Genomic DNA, 19,302 nt, shown 5'->3' with positions numbered 1-19,302 from the left:
ATGTGGCTGGAGCCACCCACCCAGTATTTTCTGCTGCCACGGCCACCACAACAGCATTCACCACCCTGCCTGCCTCGGACAGGCATGAGGAATTTTTTAAAAAATCACAAATTGCTGTAGAAATGTAGAGAACTGGATTTAAGACTGGAAAAAGGCTTTTTTAAAAAATGTTTTTAAAGATGTCTTGTTTTAATATGTTTTTAAGGATGTTTTGTTTTAATATTTTTTAAAATCTGTTTTTATGATGTTTTAAAGTGTTTTTAGAGCTTTTGTTTGCTGCCCTGGGCTCCTACTGGGAGGAAGGACGGGATATAAAACAAATAAATAAATAAAACAAGTAATAAAAATGAGAAAGTGAGAGAACTGAAATTGACAGATCCTTCCATCCCTAACTTGGGGTGGGTGGCAGTGCTGCTTCTGAATGGGAGTGAAGGTTCAGTCCCACCTGGAGTGACCATTAGCCTCCTTAATTTCCCGAAATGCGACACCCCAGCCCATAGGTCTTTGAAATCTATCAGCTCAGGCATTGTGTTTTGGGTAAATTTTGATGGTGGATGGCCACCATGGATGGGAAGATGGTTTGCTCCATTTCAGAAGAAGAAGAAGCACCCCCCCACACACACAGCACTAAAGTCCTGTCCTCAGCAGCATGCAATGTCCCTTCCCTTCTGCATACATTGTGGGTTAGGACACCTTGCGCCAGGGTTGCCTGCTGGCATGGCTCCCAGATCCAAATCCAGTTCTTTATAGCTTAGCCAAAGGCTATCAGTCATACAAAAGTATAAATGAAAGTGGGACACTATTCATACGGTGACTAAAACATCATTATAAAACATACTGGATAGTGCAATAGAATAGGATATTATTTTGATTAAAACAAACGAAAAATTGGTTGCAGTATTCAGTATCTTTTACAATTATGTTTTAGTCATAGTTTGCTAAATAATAATTTAAAAAATGCATACACATAACCAGAAAAAAGACAGGATTTGTTTTTGTAATCCATTATCATTTAACTTCCAGGTTGCCAACCTTTTCAGGCCCATGGGCACGTTTGAACTTTTGAATAAGTACTGTGGATGCCATCCCATCTGGTCACCCCTCTCTGCCATATCATACCCCCCCACACACACGCACTTCTTTTTCCCAAGTGATCTGGGTAAAAGTCAGATCCAGTAGCATTCATCTGAGCCTCAAAAAATCACAGAGGAAGCAGGAAAGAATGTCACTCTTCCAACTTCCTCCTTCAGCTCCTATTTACTTTCCAAGGGAGACAAGAGTAACTCACCTTCACCACCTCATGACCAAGGCAGTGGGTGGGGGCCCAGAGGCTTTGCGAATGCTGAGGAAGACCACAAGATGCCATTGTGCCCCATGGCACCAATTTAGCAATCCCTGGTTTAACTCAACACTTTTAATAACAGAATTGACAGGGCCCTACTATCAGACATTATTCATCTACCTGCCTTAATTATTCTAAATCGAGTTGGCGGTCAACCCTATTGGGTTCAGTCCATTCTTTTTTAAAAGACAAAACCACAACTAGAAAACTAGCTAGGCAAGTAAGATGCAAAAAAGGCCAAATGGATTTGTTGCCCTAGGGCAGCAGAGTGCTTTAATCTACTTTAAATGTGCAAACATAAAGTTCTGGTGTGTGACTGAATAACTCCCACAAATCCTGACAGTCTGAGGGCACCCTAAAAATGAGAGCTCCTTCCCTCACCTGCATCCTTTGTGCAATTATTACCAGGGTTTGGTTTGCTAATTCCCCCAGGTAGAAAACTACAGTACCTTTAACAAACGTGTGAGTTTGCTGTCTCGGAAGTTGATATATTGGGTTCGACTGCCCCCCTTTTCGCTCAGTGCGTTGATGCAGTTCCCCAAGGCAAGCAGCGACCGGTTGATATGGGCCCCCTCCTTCATCCGCTTGCCCCGGTTCTGCGTCTGCAAAGAAGGACAGGGCAGATTAACTTTTGTACTCGGAGGTAAAGGAATTGTCACAGTCAGTGAGCTGCGTGGTGGGACAGCGGCCGACTGGCTCCCAAATCACATTTCAGCGAGCCACGAATTACACCACACGTTGGCTTTAGGCAAGCTGTTCTCTCTCTCTCCGTTCCTTCCAGCCTCCATTTGCAACAGCCTTCACCAACCTGGTGCCCTCCAGAACAGGCTGCTTCAATGACCCTGCCTCCTGGTCAGACTGGCCCTGGGTAGGTCATCTCCATGCATCTAACACTGGTACGTAGGAAGCTGTCCTATACCAGATCATCTAGCCAAATCCTGTCTGCTTATTCTCATTGGCAGCAGCTCTCCAGAACCTCAAGCAGATCCCTTTCTCTTCACCTGTGACTCAAATCTTTTAACTGAAGGGGCCAAGAGTAGAATACAGAGCCTTCTGCGTTGAAAGCGTGTGCTCTGCCATTTTGCTATGGACACATGTCAGCTCAGCAGGAATGACTTCCCTGGGCCAAGTCATTCTGAATCCTGGCCAGACTGAGGTGCTGTGGGTGGGAGGTCCCCAAGTCAATTGCCTGCTTTGGATGGGGTTGTACTCCCCCTGAAGGAGCAGGCGCAGAGTCTAGGGGTGCTCCTGGGCCCATCTCTGTTGCTAGAGGCCCAGGTGGCCTCGGTGGCTAGGAGTCCCCTTTTACCAGATTTGGTTGGTTAGACAGCAACAGCTGTTTTTAGATTGGGATAACTTGACCGCTGTCGTCCATGCATTGCTTACTTCCAGGTTGGATTACTGCAATGCGCTCTCTGTGGGGCTGGCCATGCTGGCCCTGAAGCCGCAGCGAGCACACAATGTGGCAGCTCAACTGCTCACTGGGGCGGAAAGTTGGCATCATGTTACGCTACTTCTGAAGGACTTACACTGGCCCCTGCGTTCTGCAGGAGAAGGCATCCTGCAGATACCACCCTATTAAAAGGGCAGAGGTTAGTTCCGCACAATGCCAGAATCGAGCCTTTAGTGTGGCGGCACCTGCCCTATGGAACTCCCTCCCACTCCACATCAGACAGGCACCTGCTCTTGTCTTTTCGGTGCCTGCTATAGACATCCTTCTTTCAACCAGCCTTCTAAAATCTTTATCCCAGTTGATATCTTCTTGGATTTGTGTTGATTTTGCCTATGGGCTGCTGTTGTTTTAAACAGTTGTTCTATTTATGATTGTTTTTATGTATGCAGTTGTTTTAATTGTTTTTATACATGTAACAGTTTTATATGTTATTGTAATTCAGTTGGGGATGCCTTATGGTAAGCTAATAACAACAACAACAACAACAATAACGATAATAAAAGTGCCGTTGGGAGCTGCAGGGGTGGGGGGCCGTTAGCCAAAGTCACCTGGGCTGCTCTTTCCGATCCAGCCAGGTCAACCATGAAGAGCCTCCCCACTCTCACTTCCTCGCTGACATCCTTCACCCGGCTCTTCTGTTTCACCAGCACCTGCAGGACTGCGTGCGAACGCGAAGAGGTCTTGTTGGCTGCTGTGGGCTCCTGAGTGCGTGCTTTGTTCCCTTTCATCAACAGCTCCATGATCTAATAAAAACCGTATGAGGAGGGGGCGGGGGGGCATATGGGGGTCAGGATCAGCAGTGGCTCAGCTCAGGAACCTGTGCAAGCGTGCCCCGTGTGGCGAGGACTGTGCCATAGCCTCAGGGAAGGCCAGGAGACCCTAACACCAGTCCCCCTCCCCATTAAATTAAATAATGTAACTTTTAAACATATCAGAGTTATATTTAGGTTTTTGACCACCAGAACACATCTGGCTACAGGCCTGGAGAGGACAGTTGTTCTCCAAAGCCCCCAAACAGCTCCCATGCATTGGTGAGAGAAGGGCTGAGGTTGCTTCTACGTTATTGTTAGTTTTTATTGTTAGTCTCTTAATGTTTTGATGTTTACATGTTCTGCTTTGTACGTCGCTTAGAGTGGCTGACAATTCAGCCAGATAAGTGACTACTAAGTCGAATCAATCAATCAATCCTCCGACTTCCATAACCCCCAGCCAGCATGGCCAGTGGTCACAGGACTGATGGGAGGCGATGATGGTGACATTAATTTCCTACCCTTCCTCCAAGGAGCTCAAGGTGGTGTACACGGTTCTTCCCCTCACCATTTCATCCTCACAACAACCCTGTGAGGTAGGTTAGGCTGAAAGCTGGCGACTGGCCCAATGTTACCCAGAGAGCTTCATGACTGGGTGGGATTTCAACCTTGCTTTCCCAGATCCTAATCCAACACTCTAACAACTACACCACACTGCCTCTTTTGGTGCCCGGGAACATCGGGGGGGGGAGTCATAGGTTCCCCATCCCTGGGTTAGAGCATTGGACATGGACTGGGGAGACCACACTTAGATTCCTATTCTGCTGTGAAGTTTAGTGGATGACTTTGGGCCAGGCACTCGCTCTCACTCTCTCCCCCCTCCCCTCCTGTTCACTTACACACACTTTCAGCCTATCCTACCTCACAGGGCTGTTGTGAGGATTAGTTAGGGGTGGGGGATGAGTCATGCATACTACCCCGGTCATGGAGGAACAGCAGGATATAAACAGTAATATACAAATATACTCTATAAAGAACCCTGCTGGCTCTTGTCAAAAGTCCTTGTAGTTTTCCACAGTAGCCAAGCAGGTGCCTCTGGGAAGCCACTAGCCCTCTTTAACTGAGTCTGCTGCCTCTGAACCTGAGGCTGGCGTACAGCTATCAGGACTAGCAGCCATTTATACAATCCTCTCCTCTGCTGCCAGTTTGCCTAAACTCCTTTCAAGCCATCTAAGCTAGTGGCCAGTCCCAGAACTGCTGGCCCTGGTTCTTCCTGACCCGGCCCAGCTACAAAAACATTTCCTGCCCAAACCCGGGCCAGCCTTTCTCTTGCAGAGAGAGAGACTCTGGGCTTGCAGCATGTCGCTCCGTCTCCTTGCCTGCCCGCTTGCCTGTCCTCCTAGCTGCCTGCATCCTCCATTCCATTGCCCTCTTCCCCCTGAGGACAAAATGGAGCTTCGATCCCAGCCTGCATTGGCTCTTCCCTCGAGAGGAGAGTAGCCTTCATTCCCCAACTTGGTGCAACGTGGTCAGTTTGGGACAGACCCCTAAAACTAGATCTTGTGGGGTTACGTCCAGCTGGGATCTGCCCAGAGTGGACCCTTTGAGATGAGCGGACATGACTAACTTAGCTTCGTTGGTTTCGATGGGCCTGCGCTGGGTGGAATTTAGTTGGATTCAGCCCTGTAGCTCTGCATTTTCCTGAAGTCGTATTTTGTTGTTTTTATGATGGTTTTACCAATTTTAAGCTATTTTTTTAAACTGTATGTTTGTACACCACTTAAATTGTTTCCAAATATTAAGTGGTCTGGACATTTTCTCAAATAAATAAACAAACAAACATGCCCATTAGCCCCAGTCAGCCCAGCTGTAAGGGGCATCAGGTTGGGGAAGACTGTTCTGGACTAGGGATGAAAGAATCTCTCAGTTTTGGTTCTCTCAATGTCTCATTTTTCCAATCTTAAAAACAGGTCTCCACATTTCTGCAATTTTTTAAAAATCCTCATGAAAATTCTTCAGCGTTTTACTAGTGAATTTCTCCTAATATACACATTTTTGTATGCAATTCTGCCTCACAGGCAAATTTTACAAGCAATTTCTCTTAATATAAATACAATTTTGGATGTTATATTCACTCACATATTAATTTTAATGCACACTTTCCCCCAATATATGCATTTTTGTACACATTGTTTGGTTGGAGAAACGCCTTACAAAATTTGGATAAGTGCGAATTTCTAAGGATGTCTGTGCTTCAGCTCTCAGACTGTTTCGGAAAATGCAAATGTGAAAGATTTGGTTTTAAATGTGAAATAAATCACATTTCCCACCCACCAACCCCCCTCCCTACTCTAGTCTAGACTGAACACTCCTGTGGATCCAGACCCTTAAGGGATCCATCCAACTCAGCCTCACTCCTGTTTGATGGTAGGGACACACTGTTGTGCCGGTTCCAGTGCACCTCCACCTCTGTCTTCTGAAAACAGGGTACACTACGCTAATCATACTCCACCACTTTTTACTCTAAAGCCTGGTCGGATCAGCTACAGTGCGTTGTTGTTTTTTAATTCAGCTTCAGACAGATTTCATAACTGATTGGTAGATCAACCTGTTGCCCCTCCAGGTGTGGTCAATGGAAACGCATTGCTGTAGGCTCAGGCAGAGACAGTGATTGGCTCAGCACTTGCTGTGGGCGGTCCTGAAAGGTCTGAAGTCAGCAGTGGAAAAGGGAGGTGTGCCCAGCCGAAGGCAGAGCTGCTTCAAAACACAGCCAGAAAAAACATTGTTGCTACTTTTGAAGCGACTACTGTAGTGTGCCACAGCCTGAGACTTACCCTTCAGCTCCTTGCATACTCTGTCTGTGTCACCTTTAGGAAGGAAGCCTCACTAATGTGGATGACAGCCTTTCTTCTTTCTTCCCTCCCCACGGAAGGCCAATCAGATTTACCTCCTGAGCATTTGTGGTAGAGACTTCCGTTATTCCTGCAATCTGAATGCTCCCCTTAGAGTCTTCTCTCAGCTCAAGAAACCCCGAGGATGGATTCAGAAGGTCCCGGATCACTTCATTATAAATCTTTAAAAGGAAGAGGGGAGGAAATATCAGAAGCTGCCTTACTCCAGGCCTGCCTTATCTGCGTCTGCACCTAGCTGAGCATGGTCTGTTCTGATTGCCAGCAACTCTCCAAGGTCTCAAGCCTCAAGTGGAGAAGGATCTTGCCCTTTACTTGCTACCTGGGTCTCAAGCCTGGATTAAGAGGTTTGGGAGCCCTGGTGCAGTTCTGAAAAACAGCCCCCTCCCACCCCCCAGAAGGAATACATGAAATAAGACACTAGAAAGCACATATTTCTAGAAAGCTACTCCAAATTACTGCAAATTAATACGGCTTCAAAACTTCAACCAAACTTAACCTAGCCTGATTATTGTATGTTCTACTGATGCATAAATCGTGCTTGCATTCAGCTGCACAGGGGATTGACTTCTAAGAGGAATTGTCTTGGAGAGACTGTGGAAAGCAGAATGGTGTCCTGTGCACCATTATAAATCCAGCCATCCTTCTAACTGGAGATGCCAGAGACCAAACTTGAAACCTGATTGCAAAGCAGCTGTTTTGCAACTGAGCTCTGGTCCCTCCTCTAAGAGAAATATTTGCCCCTTCCTTTTATGTGGGTGGATGTGGTTTGGTCTGGTTCAGTACGTACTCTGAATTTAATTTCTGGAAGAGTAGCCCGTGCCAGTCTTGCGCAGCAGAAACAAAGCAACGACAGCCCTTGACACCCAGGAACAGCAGGGCATCCCTGGTGGTGTCTCCGAGTTGGGCTGGAGGCCATGTGGGTTTTCTGCCTCAGGCCCATCCGTAAGTGGCGCCACCTGCCATCCTGAGCAATCATCCATATTGGGCACAGAGCCCAGCCATCTCACCTCTAGGTACGACATGCAGACAGAGTAATCCATGTCATCACTGGTGGCTTCTATAGCTCTAAAGAGGTCATTGAGGGTGCGGAGATAAATGCCGGGTTCAGAATCCGTCCCCAGCATAGTGTAGGTTTTCCCAGCACCTGGTTAAAAACATGGGAGGTAAAGAAACTAAGATGTCTAGACCTGCCTCTAAGCGCTCTAATTTTGTACCTTCAATTTCATTTTGGATTTAGCCCACAAAGAGAGAGAAGCAATCCACACACACCCTCCAGGGCTCCAACTAGTCCCCAGCATATCAGCAGTGCTGGCGCCAGGTTTGTCCTCTAGGCCAAGGTGTCCACAGTGAGCCCCCCTGCCCTCCAGGCACTGTTGCCCACTCACTGACCCCTTCTCACTGACCATCCAGAGGGAGAACACAAGGCAAGTGGAGGGTGCTGCCATCATGTCCTTGCAGGCCCAGCGCCAGTGGTTGGTCAGGTTGGGCACTGGCCAAGGGCCCCAGGGCCTGAGAAGGATCAGTCACTGGCCCAACCCTGCTTATCGCTACTCCCACTTGGGTCCCAGGATGTGTTTCAGCAGTAGATGGGTGGCAGTGCAGCTTTTTTTATTTTAAAAGTGGGAGGAGCCAAGCCCGGCTCCCAACTATGGTGGCTGCTTGCCATTTCAAGTTACCCAAAATGCAATGCCCCAACTGGCAGCGAGGGTGTTGCTGCTGTTGGTGTGGCAGCAGTGAGCAGGGGAGGGGCTCTGCCAAAGTTGGGGGGCCCTGGCGGAACATGCTGAGGGCCCCCTGAAATCTGGTGCTGGCCCTGGCAGCTGTCATTGCTTGCATGCTCAGAGTCAGCAGGTGAACTCAGGCAGTGGCATCAAAGAGGCCAAGGAGCAGGGCCAGGCGTCTCCAGGGAGTAGCTATGGGCCCCTTGTAGGGTGGCCTCAACAAGTGCCCTACAATGCCAACCACTGGCACTTGCCCTGTGTATCAGATCAGCCAACCAACATTATTTAAGCCATTTTACCTGTAGGGCCATACGCAAAAATGGTTGCATTGTATCCAGAAATGACTCCTTCGATGAGATTTTTGGTTGTGGACATGTACACCTCCTCCTAGTAACAATAATGAGAGACATGACAGTCATGTGGTCACTCACTTTTTTTTTAATCCGATCAAGCTGAAATCAGAGATGGGGAACTTGGGGCCCTCCAAATGCTGCTGGACTCCAACCCCGTCGTTCTTGACCACTGGCTGTGCTAGCTAGCTGCTGGGAGCCTGAGTGTAACAACATCTGGAGAACCACAGGCTCTCCATACCTGCTCTAGAACCTAGTTTCAGGATCCGCTGCAGACATGAATCTCAAACATGTACAGGGAACATCCTCCACCCCTCTTGGTCCCAATCCCCCTCCCATGTGCAACAGCAAGTGGTACATCCCAGCAACAGCTGCTCATGCAATGCGCCCTCAGCCTTCTCCAACCTGGTGCCCTCTAGACGTTCTTGACTATACCTCGCATCAGCGAGGCCAGGGATGATGGGAGGCACAGCTGAAAACAACTAGAGGGCAGCTGGTCGGGGAAGATTGGTGGAGCTTAGAAATTACCCATCCGTGAGATTATCTCAGGCAACCTAAAAGCATCTTATTGCAGGAGGTCCACAGATTGCCTGTTCTGCTCGCTCTAGGCTGGTAGCTACCCCAGTTTTTTACACCGCTGATTACCAGATGGTTTGGATGTCCCAATAGTCACTTTGTTGTGCCGTTATTAAAGCAAGCTTCTTAATTCTATCACAGAATTACTCCCCTTTTTAAAAATCTCTCTGCACATTTCCCCTCAGCCTCTGCATTCCTTCTTCACGCTCTTTTAATGAGTGTGAAAAGACTTTGTACTGCACTGCCTGCCAAGAATATCTGACATCAGCAAAGCTAAGAAGGTGGCATCATCGATTGACCTTAACGATGTAACATGTGAACATCATAAATAGTCACACTAATTTGATCTGTCAGCCAGGTTCTCAACAGATAGCATCCTAACTGCATCCATAAACAGAACAAAAAAGAGAATAAAAGAAGAGAATCAGAGAATAAGATGACTTGGTTAAGATTTTTTTTAAAAAAAGGTCTAAAACAGATATAATTATTTGGAGAGCATTGGAATAACTTTGGAAACATCCTCACTACATTCTATGCAAATAAACCTTTCCTTCTTCTTAACTGTCAAGCTCTAAAAGGCAGAGCGGTTTGTTTTGTGCAGCGCTGATTGGTTAGCACCCATGCTGCAGTCTCTGGAGCAATTTTGCAGCTTTTTTGCCATTGATTTCGTATAAAAACTTTTTTTTGCATATGTTTGCTTTGATGTTTACCCTTGAAAAAGAGGCTCGTCACTTGTTTCTGTCTTCCTTTTATTACAAGTATATCCTGCCTTTCTTTCATCATGGAACCCAAGGCAGCACACATGTGGTTCCCAAGCAGTCACCCATTGAGGCACTGCCCAGCAGACGTGTAGTCATCCAGGGTCTCGGGGGGTCCTGGACCCTTTACTGTTTTGGAAGCAGAGTCCCAGCAGGGTCACTATATCTCCAGCATCCTATGAGCCAAACAGCATGAAATGGGGGGGGGTGTCTTAGCCACTGAGAAGAGTCTTCTAACATGCTTCCTTGTGCTTTCTTGCTGATTAGAGCCAATCAGAGTGAAAGAAGGCAAGTCAGCCCTTTCATGCTTATTGCTCCTAGGGATGTCTGTTGTTGTGGGGGAAGGTATTAACAAGGTCCTCATTCTCAACCCAGCAGCAAAAGAAAGGAGGGAGGGGAGTGGCTGTGATTATCGTGAAGGGACCCTGCACTTCTAAATTTGCCACTGCATTACTGCTGATCAGACCCAGACCTGCTTAGCAGCAACAAGGTGATGGTTTCCTATACCTTCATACCATTCCCTAGGACTCACTAGACCTTGCAAAATGAGAAGCTGGGGGGAAATGCACATTCATACTGAAAGTGAAGAATCTACTGTGGCTTCTTTTTAGATAACACACCTGTCTTTGTCCATAACTGTGAAGAGCACAGAATAAGTCTGTAAGACTGCCTATGCTTATCCAGACACCTTAGTATCTAAGTTCCAGATGTGTGTGAATGGCTAGCTGTGGCTGCCTGAGGAAAAGGTCCTCTGTCCATGCTCAGAAGCACCTCTCTTTCTTATTATTTGGCATATTCTGAGCCCTGGTGCTGTTTCTGGGGCTAAGTTCACTGCTTCTTCCACCTCTGCTGCCAGGAATTACCTCTGCAGCCATGAAGGCTAGAGCCTTTATTCTTTTAAAACTAAAACCAAATGGTAATCGCAACCTCTCCCTTAAAAACGAGCCAATTTAAAAAGAAGGAGGCCACCGAGGCTTCTCTTATATCTTCTCTATCCATCTTCTTCCTTCTTCCATGGAAAACTAGGAAGGGTGCGTGCGTGCGTGCGTGCGTGCGTGTGTGTGTGTGTGTGTGTGTGTGTGTGTGTGAAATTTAAAAATCTGGCCTAACTGGGCAAGCTTCAAATCAGCACATACATTCACTGAATGCACCTGAAGAAAGGAGCGTACCTTACACAAACAGCCAAGCAAAGAAAACATGACTTCATTTCTCAGGAGGCATCCATCTCACAACCCTGCTGTAGGCTTAACGTTTTGTAATGCCTCCCCAAGGAGCGAAAAGGGAGATTCAGGATTAATATAAACAGATAATGTCTTTCCTAAGAGAAACTACTTAGAGAGTATCTTACATGAGAGGCAAGAACAGAGAGAGTCTTTCTCTCTAAATTCTCCCTCTTTTAAAATTAGATTTCAGAAAGGGATTTCTAAGCTTCTGCCACATTCGTTTTAGGTCAATGGATCTCTCAAAATTGTAAAATACACACAAGGGCCCATTGCATCCAATTCGGCAGGAAATCAACTACAATTGAATGAAACAAGAGCAGAAAGGAAATAACTCAGACTCGTCCCTCCTACACATTTCTGCAACCCACCCTCATCACCGTATGTGTTAGGCATCCTCATACAGAGCCCATAAATTAAAGAACCATATCTATCCAAGGCCAGCTCAAGGCTTATTCAGACACCATATCTTGAGAGTCAGTGTGTTTTGAGGAGACCAAAGTTCAGCCCCAATGTTCCATAAAGCTCTCCAGGTGACCTTTGGTCAGCCACAGCTTCCAGACTAGCCTACCTCTCAAGGTTGTTGTTAGGATAACATAGAGAACAGTGTATGCTGCTCTCAGGTCCTTGGAAGAAAGATAGGATTAAAAAACATTCCCAGAGGTATAAGTAGGCGATATACGGGACAAACCATGCATATAATTTGCCAACCACCACAAGTATGGCAGTCCTTCTGGGGAACGGCCTTACCATTAGGTAGCAATCACATTAGGAAGCAACCACATCAGGTGGTAGATGGAAAGGCCAGTGGTTTCTCCTGAACCCCCATGGCCTTACCCCTCTGTTGGAGATCAAAGCCTGTCATAAACCAGCCTGTTGCTGTCAGGTGTCTATTTCCAGTGTTGAAGTAAGACTAAAGAGTTCCGTTGGCTTCACCTTGTGGAATGGGGGTGGGCGGTGAGCCATCTTGTCCTCTGCCACGAGCAGCAAAATGTCTCAATCTTCTGAGCTAGTTCTGGTCCTACTGAACCATTTCAAGAGTGCATCTGGCACAGGGGGCTCTGGGGTTCGTGATCGGTTTGCACAGGGGTGCCTAATGTGTGTATATTGTGGGGTGCTTCTTGAGCTGGCCTTGGTCTGTTTTGGGGTGGGTAGGAGATAGGTCTGGATCACCTGGAAGACCTTTGGGTGATTTGCAGTAGATCAGCAAGGATCCCTGTAACTACCGACTGTTGAACAAGAACAGCTACAAAAGTACACTTTCCCCTCTCCCTAAAATTATCCTGTGGGGATGAAGAAAGCTTGGGGCAACCAGGAGCAGAAGAAATGTGAACCCCATTCAGTTCTGATGCTCAAAACGTAACTCCAGGGCTTAGAATGTGGGTCTTTTGCACCAGACATCGTCCAGTTAGTGGATCCCAGGTTTCAGGGGTAGGGGAGGAGATTACACAAGCCTGACATCTGCTTGTCCCAGGTTTGTTTGGATCAACGCTTTTTCTCATAGGGGAGTTGCAGGTAGCTGCCTGATGGTGAAACATTTCCAAACCATATTAATGGAGATTTGAAAAGTGATTTTGTTAAAGCAATCATAGTACCAGGGCCGGCCCTACCTTCAGGCAGTGTGAGGGAGGCAGCCAGCTTTGGCGGCAGGTGGGGGGGTAGGCAGTGGTTATGACTAGCTGTGTGTGTCTTGAACCCCCTAAGCCAGCCTGCTGCCTTCAGGTGTGGTGAAAGATGCTGCTTCATCATCCAACATTTAAAAGATATTCATTTGCCAGTCTAATCAGCTTCTTGACATGAAATGGGGTGGACGCCATCTTGCCCTTTTGCACTGGCTCTGCATAGCATCCAGGTTGTTTCAGAGACAGACAGAAAATATAATTGTACCTGGGTTGCCCTGTGGCCAAAAACCATGTCAAAGATAAATGCCTTCTCCCGAGACCTGTTGGCTCGCAAGATATCATCTGGGTCTTCAGACGGATCCATCAAAACCACCATCTGTTAAAGAGAAACAGATTCTCACTTTTACCTTGGCAAAAGTAGTGATGGCAAGTCCTTAGAGCCAAACTGTATGTTACCTTCAAGCACCATGGTTGGAGCTCCCACCATCCAGTTTCCTGGGAGTAACCTCCATTGAACTCAATGGGACTTACTTCTAAGAAGACATGTAGAGGATTGCATTGTCAGTTGAACTTCAGTCCCTTTGAAATCAATGGAATAAGTTGGGCATCCAATTTTGTTTCAGTGGGAACTGACTTAGTCTGGATCCAACCCTTGATGATGATATTTTCTAAAAGTAGCCATGGGGAAGAAGCACAGTTTTGACTGGGGCTGTGGCCTGGGGTGGGAGTGGGAGTCTAATCCTTTTTGCATGCTCTGTTATTAGCTATGAAGAGGAAAACTTACAGACTTAAACATTGCCCTCCAAGGAGGTGATCTAGACTGGGTCGCAGCATGGGGGCAGAGAATTATTAGACCTTCCATTTTCACTGTACCACAGCTCAGTCCAAATTGATGGACACTTAGGTCTAATCTAGCAGGGCTTTTGTTATTTAATATAACTCCACATTGCCTCACTGACATGCATAATTCTTGTTGATGCTCTCCTTCTGTACACATTTTCCATACTTTCCAGAAAGAGTGTCAAATTGCCCATATCTGTTCAGATTCTACATTCAACTCACATTGGAAACATGTAGGCAATCTCTTTTTGTTATTTACAGAAAGCAGCCAGCCCCAACCTTGTGCCCTCCAGATGTTTGACTGGCACTGCAGTTTAAAACTGGAAGGCACCAGAGTTGGTGAAGGCGGATGAAAAGAACAGCTTGCCCTAACAGTCACAACCATAGTGTCTTATTATCATGGTGGAATTAATAGTTTGGGGTTGAAATGTTTCTGTTAACAATTAAGGGTTGTGAAACCTGGAGAGGTAATTTTGCATATTAATCCTTTTTAGGATTGACACCTTGTCCTAGTCAGATAAGAAATTGTTGCAATATCTCAAAGCAGGGGCATTGCTAAAAGCCTTGGGGTGCAGACCCATGACACAAATATGCATAAAATTTACATGTGCTAATTTATATGCATAGATTCAAATAAAGCCAACTTTCAGAGGGGAAAAAGCAAACTCTGGCACTTCTTGTCAGGGCTTACTCTGTGCTATGGGATGTCAACGAATGCAAACTACGTTTTTAAAGGGGGAGGAGCAAGGGATCAGGACCTGCTGAAAAAGGCTTAAACCCCCACCACAGTCTTAAAATAATTATAATGTAATGTGTGAAGGAAGTCAAGCTTAAAGCAAGAGACTTGATCCCTGGTGATGTTTAGTTGAAAACAGAAGTTAAATGTTTTTGATGGAAAGTTATAGATCAGGCCTAGTTTCTCTGGATTCCTCTGGGATAAAATTTTCCCTGCTCGCACACAGAAATGTTCAAGGAAAAAGTATATTCCTTTCTTTCAGCTGAAACACCAGCAGGAGATATATTCATCCTCGAGGGGAATGATGTACTTCAAGGAACCATGTGCCCTAATGCTCCAGAGAGAGTTTGGCAGCTCCTTGGATAAATACATAATTAGGGAAGTGTTTGCAATGTAGATTTGAAACCATCTCTCAAATAAATTAGAGCACAAATGTCAATCAGTAATGAAAACACAGAGAAACCAGGACAGCAAGTGCCCATTTAAGAGCCTCTGAATATCAATACTCTGTTATGCCCATCAAGTGAGATGATAGCTTTGTCTCTAGCCCTTTTATAGAACAGCTAAAGATGTTCCTCAATGGGCACCAGTGGATAAATATTTCTCCAATGGCTTTTGATGGTTGGTGGCAACTAGCTACAATCCGTGCCTACTAGCTAGTGCAGGCTGAAATCAGTGTTCTGCAACTGGAATGTAGTCAGTGAAAGAGACAAAAGTATGAATGCTCACAGCTCTGTGCGTATGCACATGCATGCATTGCGTAAGGCTCAAGGAGTGAGCTGCTCACTTATGGGGAGACTGATGCTGTTTTAAAGAGTACCACTGTCTGAGTTTTGGTCTGCTCTCAGACTCAATATTTGTTAACAGACATCACAAGAACACCCCAGGTTCAAGTACACTGTATTCCCAAGGGAATTGGACCCTGTGGCAACTGCTCCCTGGATTTCATACCACCTGGATCTTAGCTGATGTTGATTCTGGGGCAGATGATGCTGATTAATTATTGCCAATAAAGCTACATAATAAATAATAATAAATGGAGAAATAAAAAAATCCTATCATTTTGCTTTGCTGGAACCATATGCTTTCCTAGATAATTACATTTTGCAACCAGAAAACTGCAATCTGTGTTTGCAAATATGCATACATATTCTTGATTTTACTTATTATTTATTACATTTCTATCCCACCTTTCTTTTCATGATTGAAACCCAAGGCAGCTTACATAAGGTTCCCAAGCAGTCTCCCATCCAGGCACTGACCACACCTGATCCTGCTTAGCTTCAGCAAGCTGCTGGCCTCATGTGCCTTCAGACCATAGCCTGGGATTTTGTTCCAAATGTGATGATTCTAAACGAGAGCCCGCACAGTGTAAGTGGTCAGAGTGTTGGACTAGGGCTGAGGAGAGCCAGGTTCAAATCCTCACTCAGTTATGAAGCCTACTCAGTGACCTTGGGCCAGTCACAACGTCTTAGCTTAACCTACTTCACAGCAGAGCTTGGAAGTAATTAGTTACAAAAAACAAATCACTTGTAATTCATTACTTTTTTGAGAAATGAGTGGATAATTCCCTTACATTTTGATTGTAATAGAACGAGGAGTAATTTTATTACTTTTGAGGAATAATTGTAATGTTTCCAGCATTACTTTTGGGCATTACTTGGGGGGGGGAGCAGGGGAAGTCTTCTGCTCCTCTGAATTGTGGATGAAAATCATGTGCCTTAAACTGGGCTTCTATGCAGCATCGCTTTTCCCTTGTGCTCTGTGGGTGGGTAGGAGGCAATGAGGGAGGAGGTGGAGAGCGAGACAAGGGTGGAGTGGAGAAAACAATTGTTAAAAAAATGGATGGTGTTGGAGAAGAATGGAGGGAGAAAGGAGCTGGAGGGGAAGAACGTGTATAAAGGAGAAGGAGGCAGCAACAGAATGGAGATAAAGAACTGTAGAGGTGAATGATGACAACACGTGTGTGTGTGTCTGCATGTGTGTGTTTGAATACTGTGTTTGCACTTGGCACACAAAGCGGACTCCGCTGCCCTCCCCTCCCTGGCTACTTTGCTGCATTTGCAGCATTTTAACATTTTTGCATCTCAGGGGAAAATGCTTGCTTGGGTGGGTGTCCCTTAGTTGGTGGCAGGGCAGGGTCCAGGAGGTGGCTAAGTGAGAGAGATTATGCTTGCTGAGAGAGAGTATGTGGGTTGCACTTGATTTGACATGCAAAGATCTGAGTGGTGGCCTCTGCCTCCCTCCCCGCCTCCCTTACCAGCGGAGAGACCACCGCTGCTATTTTATGGATTAACAGAATTATTCTACTACCTCTATGTGTGTGTGTTTATTTTTAGTGTTGTTTTAGGCGACTTAGGTGTGCAGCAGCCAAGGCCAGCACCTTGCAGGCACTCTATTTTTTTTAAGTAACTTAAGTGTAATTACTTAAAAGTGTAACTACTTTAAAAGTAGTGATTACTTTTGAGTAATGGTAAAGTAATCAATTCCTTTCAGAACAATTGTAATTGTAATGGTAATTTATTCCTTTTTGGGGCCATGTAAAAGTAATTGCGATTTATTCCTTTTAAAAAGTAATCTTCCAAGTTCTGCTTCACAGGGCTATTGTGGGGATAAAATTGGAGGGTGGGGAAGAAACAGGACTTTGTATGCTGCCCTACTCTCCTTGGCAGAGTAGGGTACAAATGTAATAAATAACATGCACTTCCCGAACCTAGAGATGCCAGCGATTGAATCTGGGACTGTTTAAGAGCGTAAGAAGAGCCTTACTGCTGAATCAGACCAAAGGTCCATCTAGTCCAGCATCCTGTATTCACAGTGGCCAGCCAGTTGCCTATGGGATGCCTGCAAGCAGGACCTGAGCATAATAGCACTCTCCCCAGTCATGATTCTCAGCAACTGCTATTTAGAGGTATACTGCCTCTGACAATGGAGGCCATACACAACCTTCATAAGTAGAAGCCTTTGATAGCCTGATCCTCCATGAATTTATCTGATCCCATTCTCAGGCTATCCAATTTGGCGAGTATCACTATTTCTTGTGAGAGCAAATTCCATCATTTAAATATGCCCAATGTGAAAAAGCTCTTTTGTCTGTCCAACATCCATCTTAACTGGATGATTCCTGCTTCTAATTTTATTGCGAGTATTAATGCCTTACATTCAAGGCATGGACTGTCCCACGGAGCTGCATCCCTTCCTATTGGATCACGCAGAAATAAGGCAAACATCCTCTCCCGGAAGTAATTCTATCCTTCTGCATTGGCAGCAACTGAATTATCTGACTGCACTCAGCCAGAGATACACATAATTACTGTCTGGATGCTGACATGAAGGAGGTTCAACAGATAGGCTCATCTGCTAAATACCAAGTCAGACCATTGGGCTCATCTACCTCTGTGTTGTTTACATTGAGAGTGGCTCTAGAGTTTCAAGCAGGGGACCTTCTCACCTCCATCTGGAGATGCCAGGGATTGAACATGGGTCTTCTGCATGCAACACAGGTGCTCTGCCACTGAGCTACAGTCTCTTTCCAGAATATATCCCACAGCTACCTGCCCGTCCTCTCACCTGGTCACCCACTCTGTGAGCAATAATGGTTGCTCCTTCCTCCACCTCAGCTTTGTTGATGGGACGGATACGGACGGCTACCTACACACAAAAACAAGAATTGAGTTTCCCGTAACAAGTGACTGTCAAAGGAATTCAGACTAGCAACCCAGCTAAATGGGTACCCCCAATCCGAGGACTGTGCATACCTTGTATTAAAGGCAAAGAATTCTGCATGTGTTAAAGGGATATCCAAGGCTTACAGCACAATTCTGTTTACTAAGAAGTGAACAGTTCATATTATTGAACGCTTCCTTATGGAAAAAAAAATCCTACACTTATCAAACTAGCGTATCAAGGAGAAGGCTAGACCAAGAGCATTTTCCATGACGTGTTAGTGGTCAATGTGAAAGGGAGGAGCATTCCACCATGTGAGCCTCTATAAGGTGAAGTGGTAGAGTCCAAGTACTTTTACTCTCTCTATGATGGTAAAAGCTACAGTGGGAGCAAGGAAATGGGTACAGGATATGTAACATGTAAGGCATTTTAAGCAATGCAAATATCCAAACGATAGGATGACAGCAAAGCACGCTTGCATGTCTGCATTGTTGCGGGTGTCACACTCCCAATTACATGCAGTATATTTGGTGCCCATTTTATAGTATGCATTTTGCTTCCCTCTCCTCCTATGTCTGCCATTTGCCTTTCCTCATTTTGTGCTGCTCTACTTACGAGTGTGCTTGATGGTGCCACACCTTAGAAATAAAACACAGATGTGGGTGTAGACTGACTGTGCAAACCCACCCAAGTTTGCCATACGGTGCTGGAAATTCATCAGCATTGCTGACAAAGATTGGCCTTAACTTCCCCCTCTACGCACCTCTCTAAGACATTAGCGCTACCAGAGGCAGATTTTTAAATCTAATAAATCTTGGCAAAATCCAGGGGGATGGGCGGGAACAGCACATGAAAAACTGTGTCCAAATCAGGGACTCCTCACTGGATTGCAACCAAGTTGTGCAGCAACACATGACAGCTATCCTCAGTAGCAGCTGCACACGTGTCGTTTCCACAGGGAGCCGGTCTATTCCCACAATAACAAGTCTTGATTAGCAAACACTTCATGAGAAGCGGCCCTGAGAGCTTGAATTATTTTGAGGGTTGTTTCCGCTCTCTCTCAAAGCAGTCAGAGCATTCAGATGAAATGAAAAATTATCAGGAAATCATCTTACATCTGATTTCTTTTAGTACTTCAGTTGTGTAAAGGACAGACTTTTGAACGATGGCTATGTCTCAAGAACTCTCCAGAGCATTCCTCCCAGTGTGGTAAGACAAAGTATCTTATCATGTATTTATTCACATATTAAATCAAATGATGTTATTAAATAAAATATGTTTGCATAGACCTGCACATAGTAAACACATACCTGGATCACACGTACTAACCAGCCCTGGGATATGTAAAGCAATTGTC

General features: G+C 45.6%; 1 protein-coding gene across 1 annotated transcript in view; it reads right to left on the bottom strand.

Annotated features, from left to right (window-relative positions):
• LOC133372086 (kinesin-like protein KIF19) overlaps window positions 1-19,302 on the bottom strand; it is a 37,884-nt gene that overhangs the window by 18,039 nt on the left and 543 nt on the right. The window contains exons 2-8 of the mRNA XM_061600319.1: window positions 17,850-17,930; window positions 12,969-13,079; window positions 8,477-8,564; window positions 7,464-7,600; window positions 6,492-6,617; window positions 3,344-3,538; window positions 1,792-1,944 (exon numbers count right to left, since the gene is read on the bottom strand). Coding sequence (XP_061456303.1) covers window positions 1,792-1,944; window positions 3,344-3,538; window positions 6,492-6,617; window positions 7,464-7,600; window positions 8,477-8,564; window positions 12,969-13,079; window positions 17,850-17,930 — 891 coding nt within the window. The remainder of the gene's footprint in view (window positions 1-1,791; window positions 1,945-3,343; window positions 3,539-6,491; window positions 6,618-7,463; window positions 7,601-8,476; window positions 8,565-12,968; window positions 13,080-17,849; window positions 17,931-19,302) is intronic.

This window comes from Rhineura floridana, chromosome 17, assembly GCF_030035675.1.
Source record: "Rhineura floridana isolate rRhiFlo1 chromosome 17, rRhiFlo1.hap2, whole genome shotgun sequence".
NCBI lineage: Eukaryota > Metazoa > Chordata > Lepidosauria > Squamata > Rhineuridae > Rhineura > Rhineura floridana.
The sequence above is the reverse complement of the archived record's forward strand: the minus strand, read 5'-3'. Positions and strand labels throughout refer to the sequence as shown.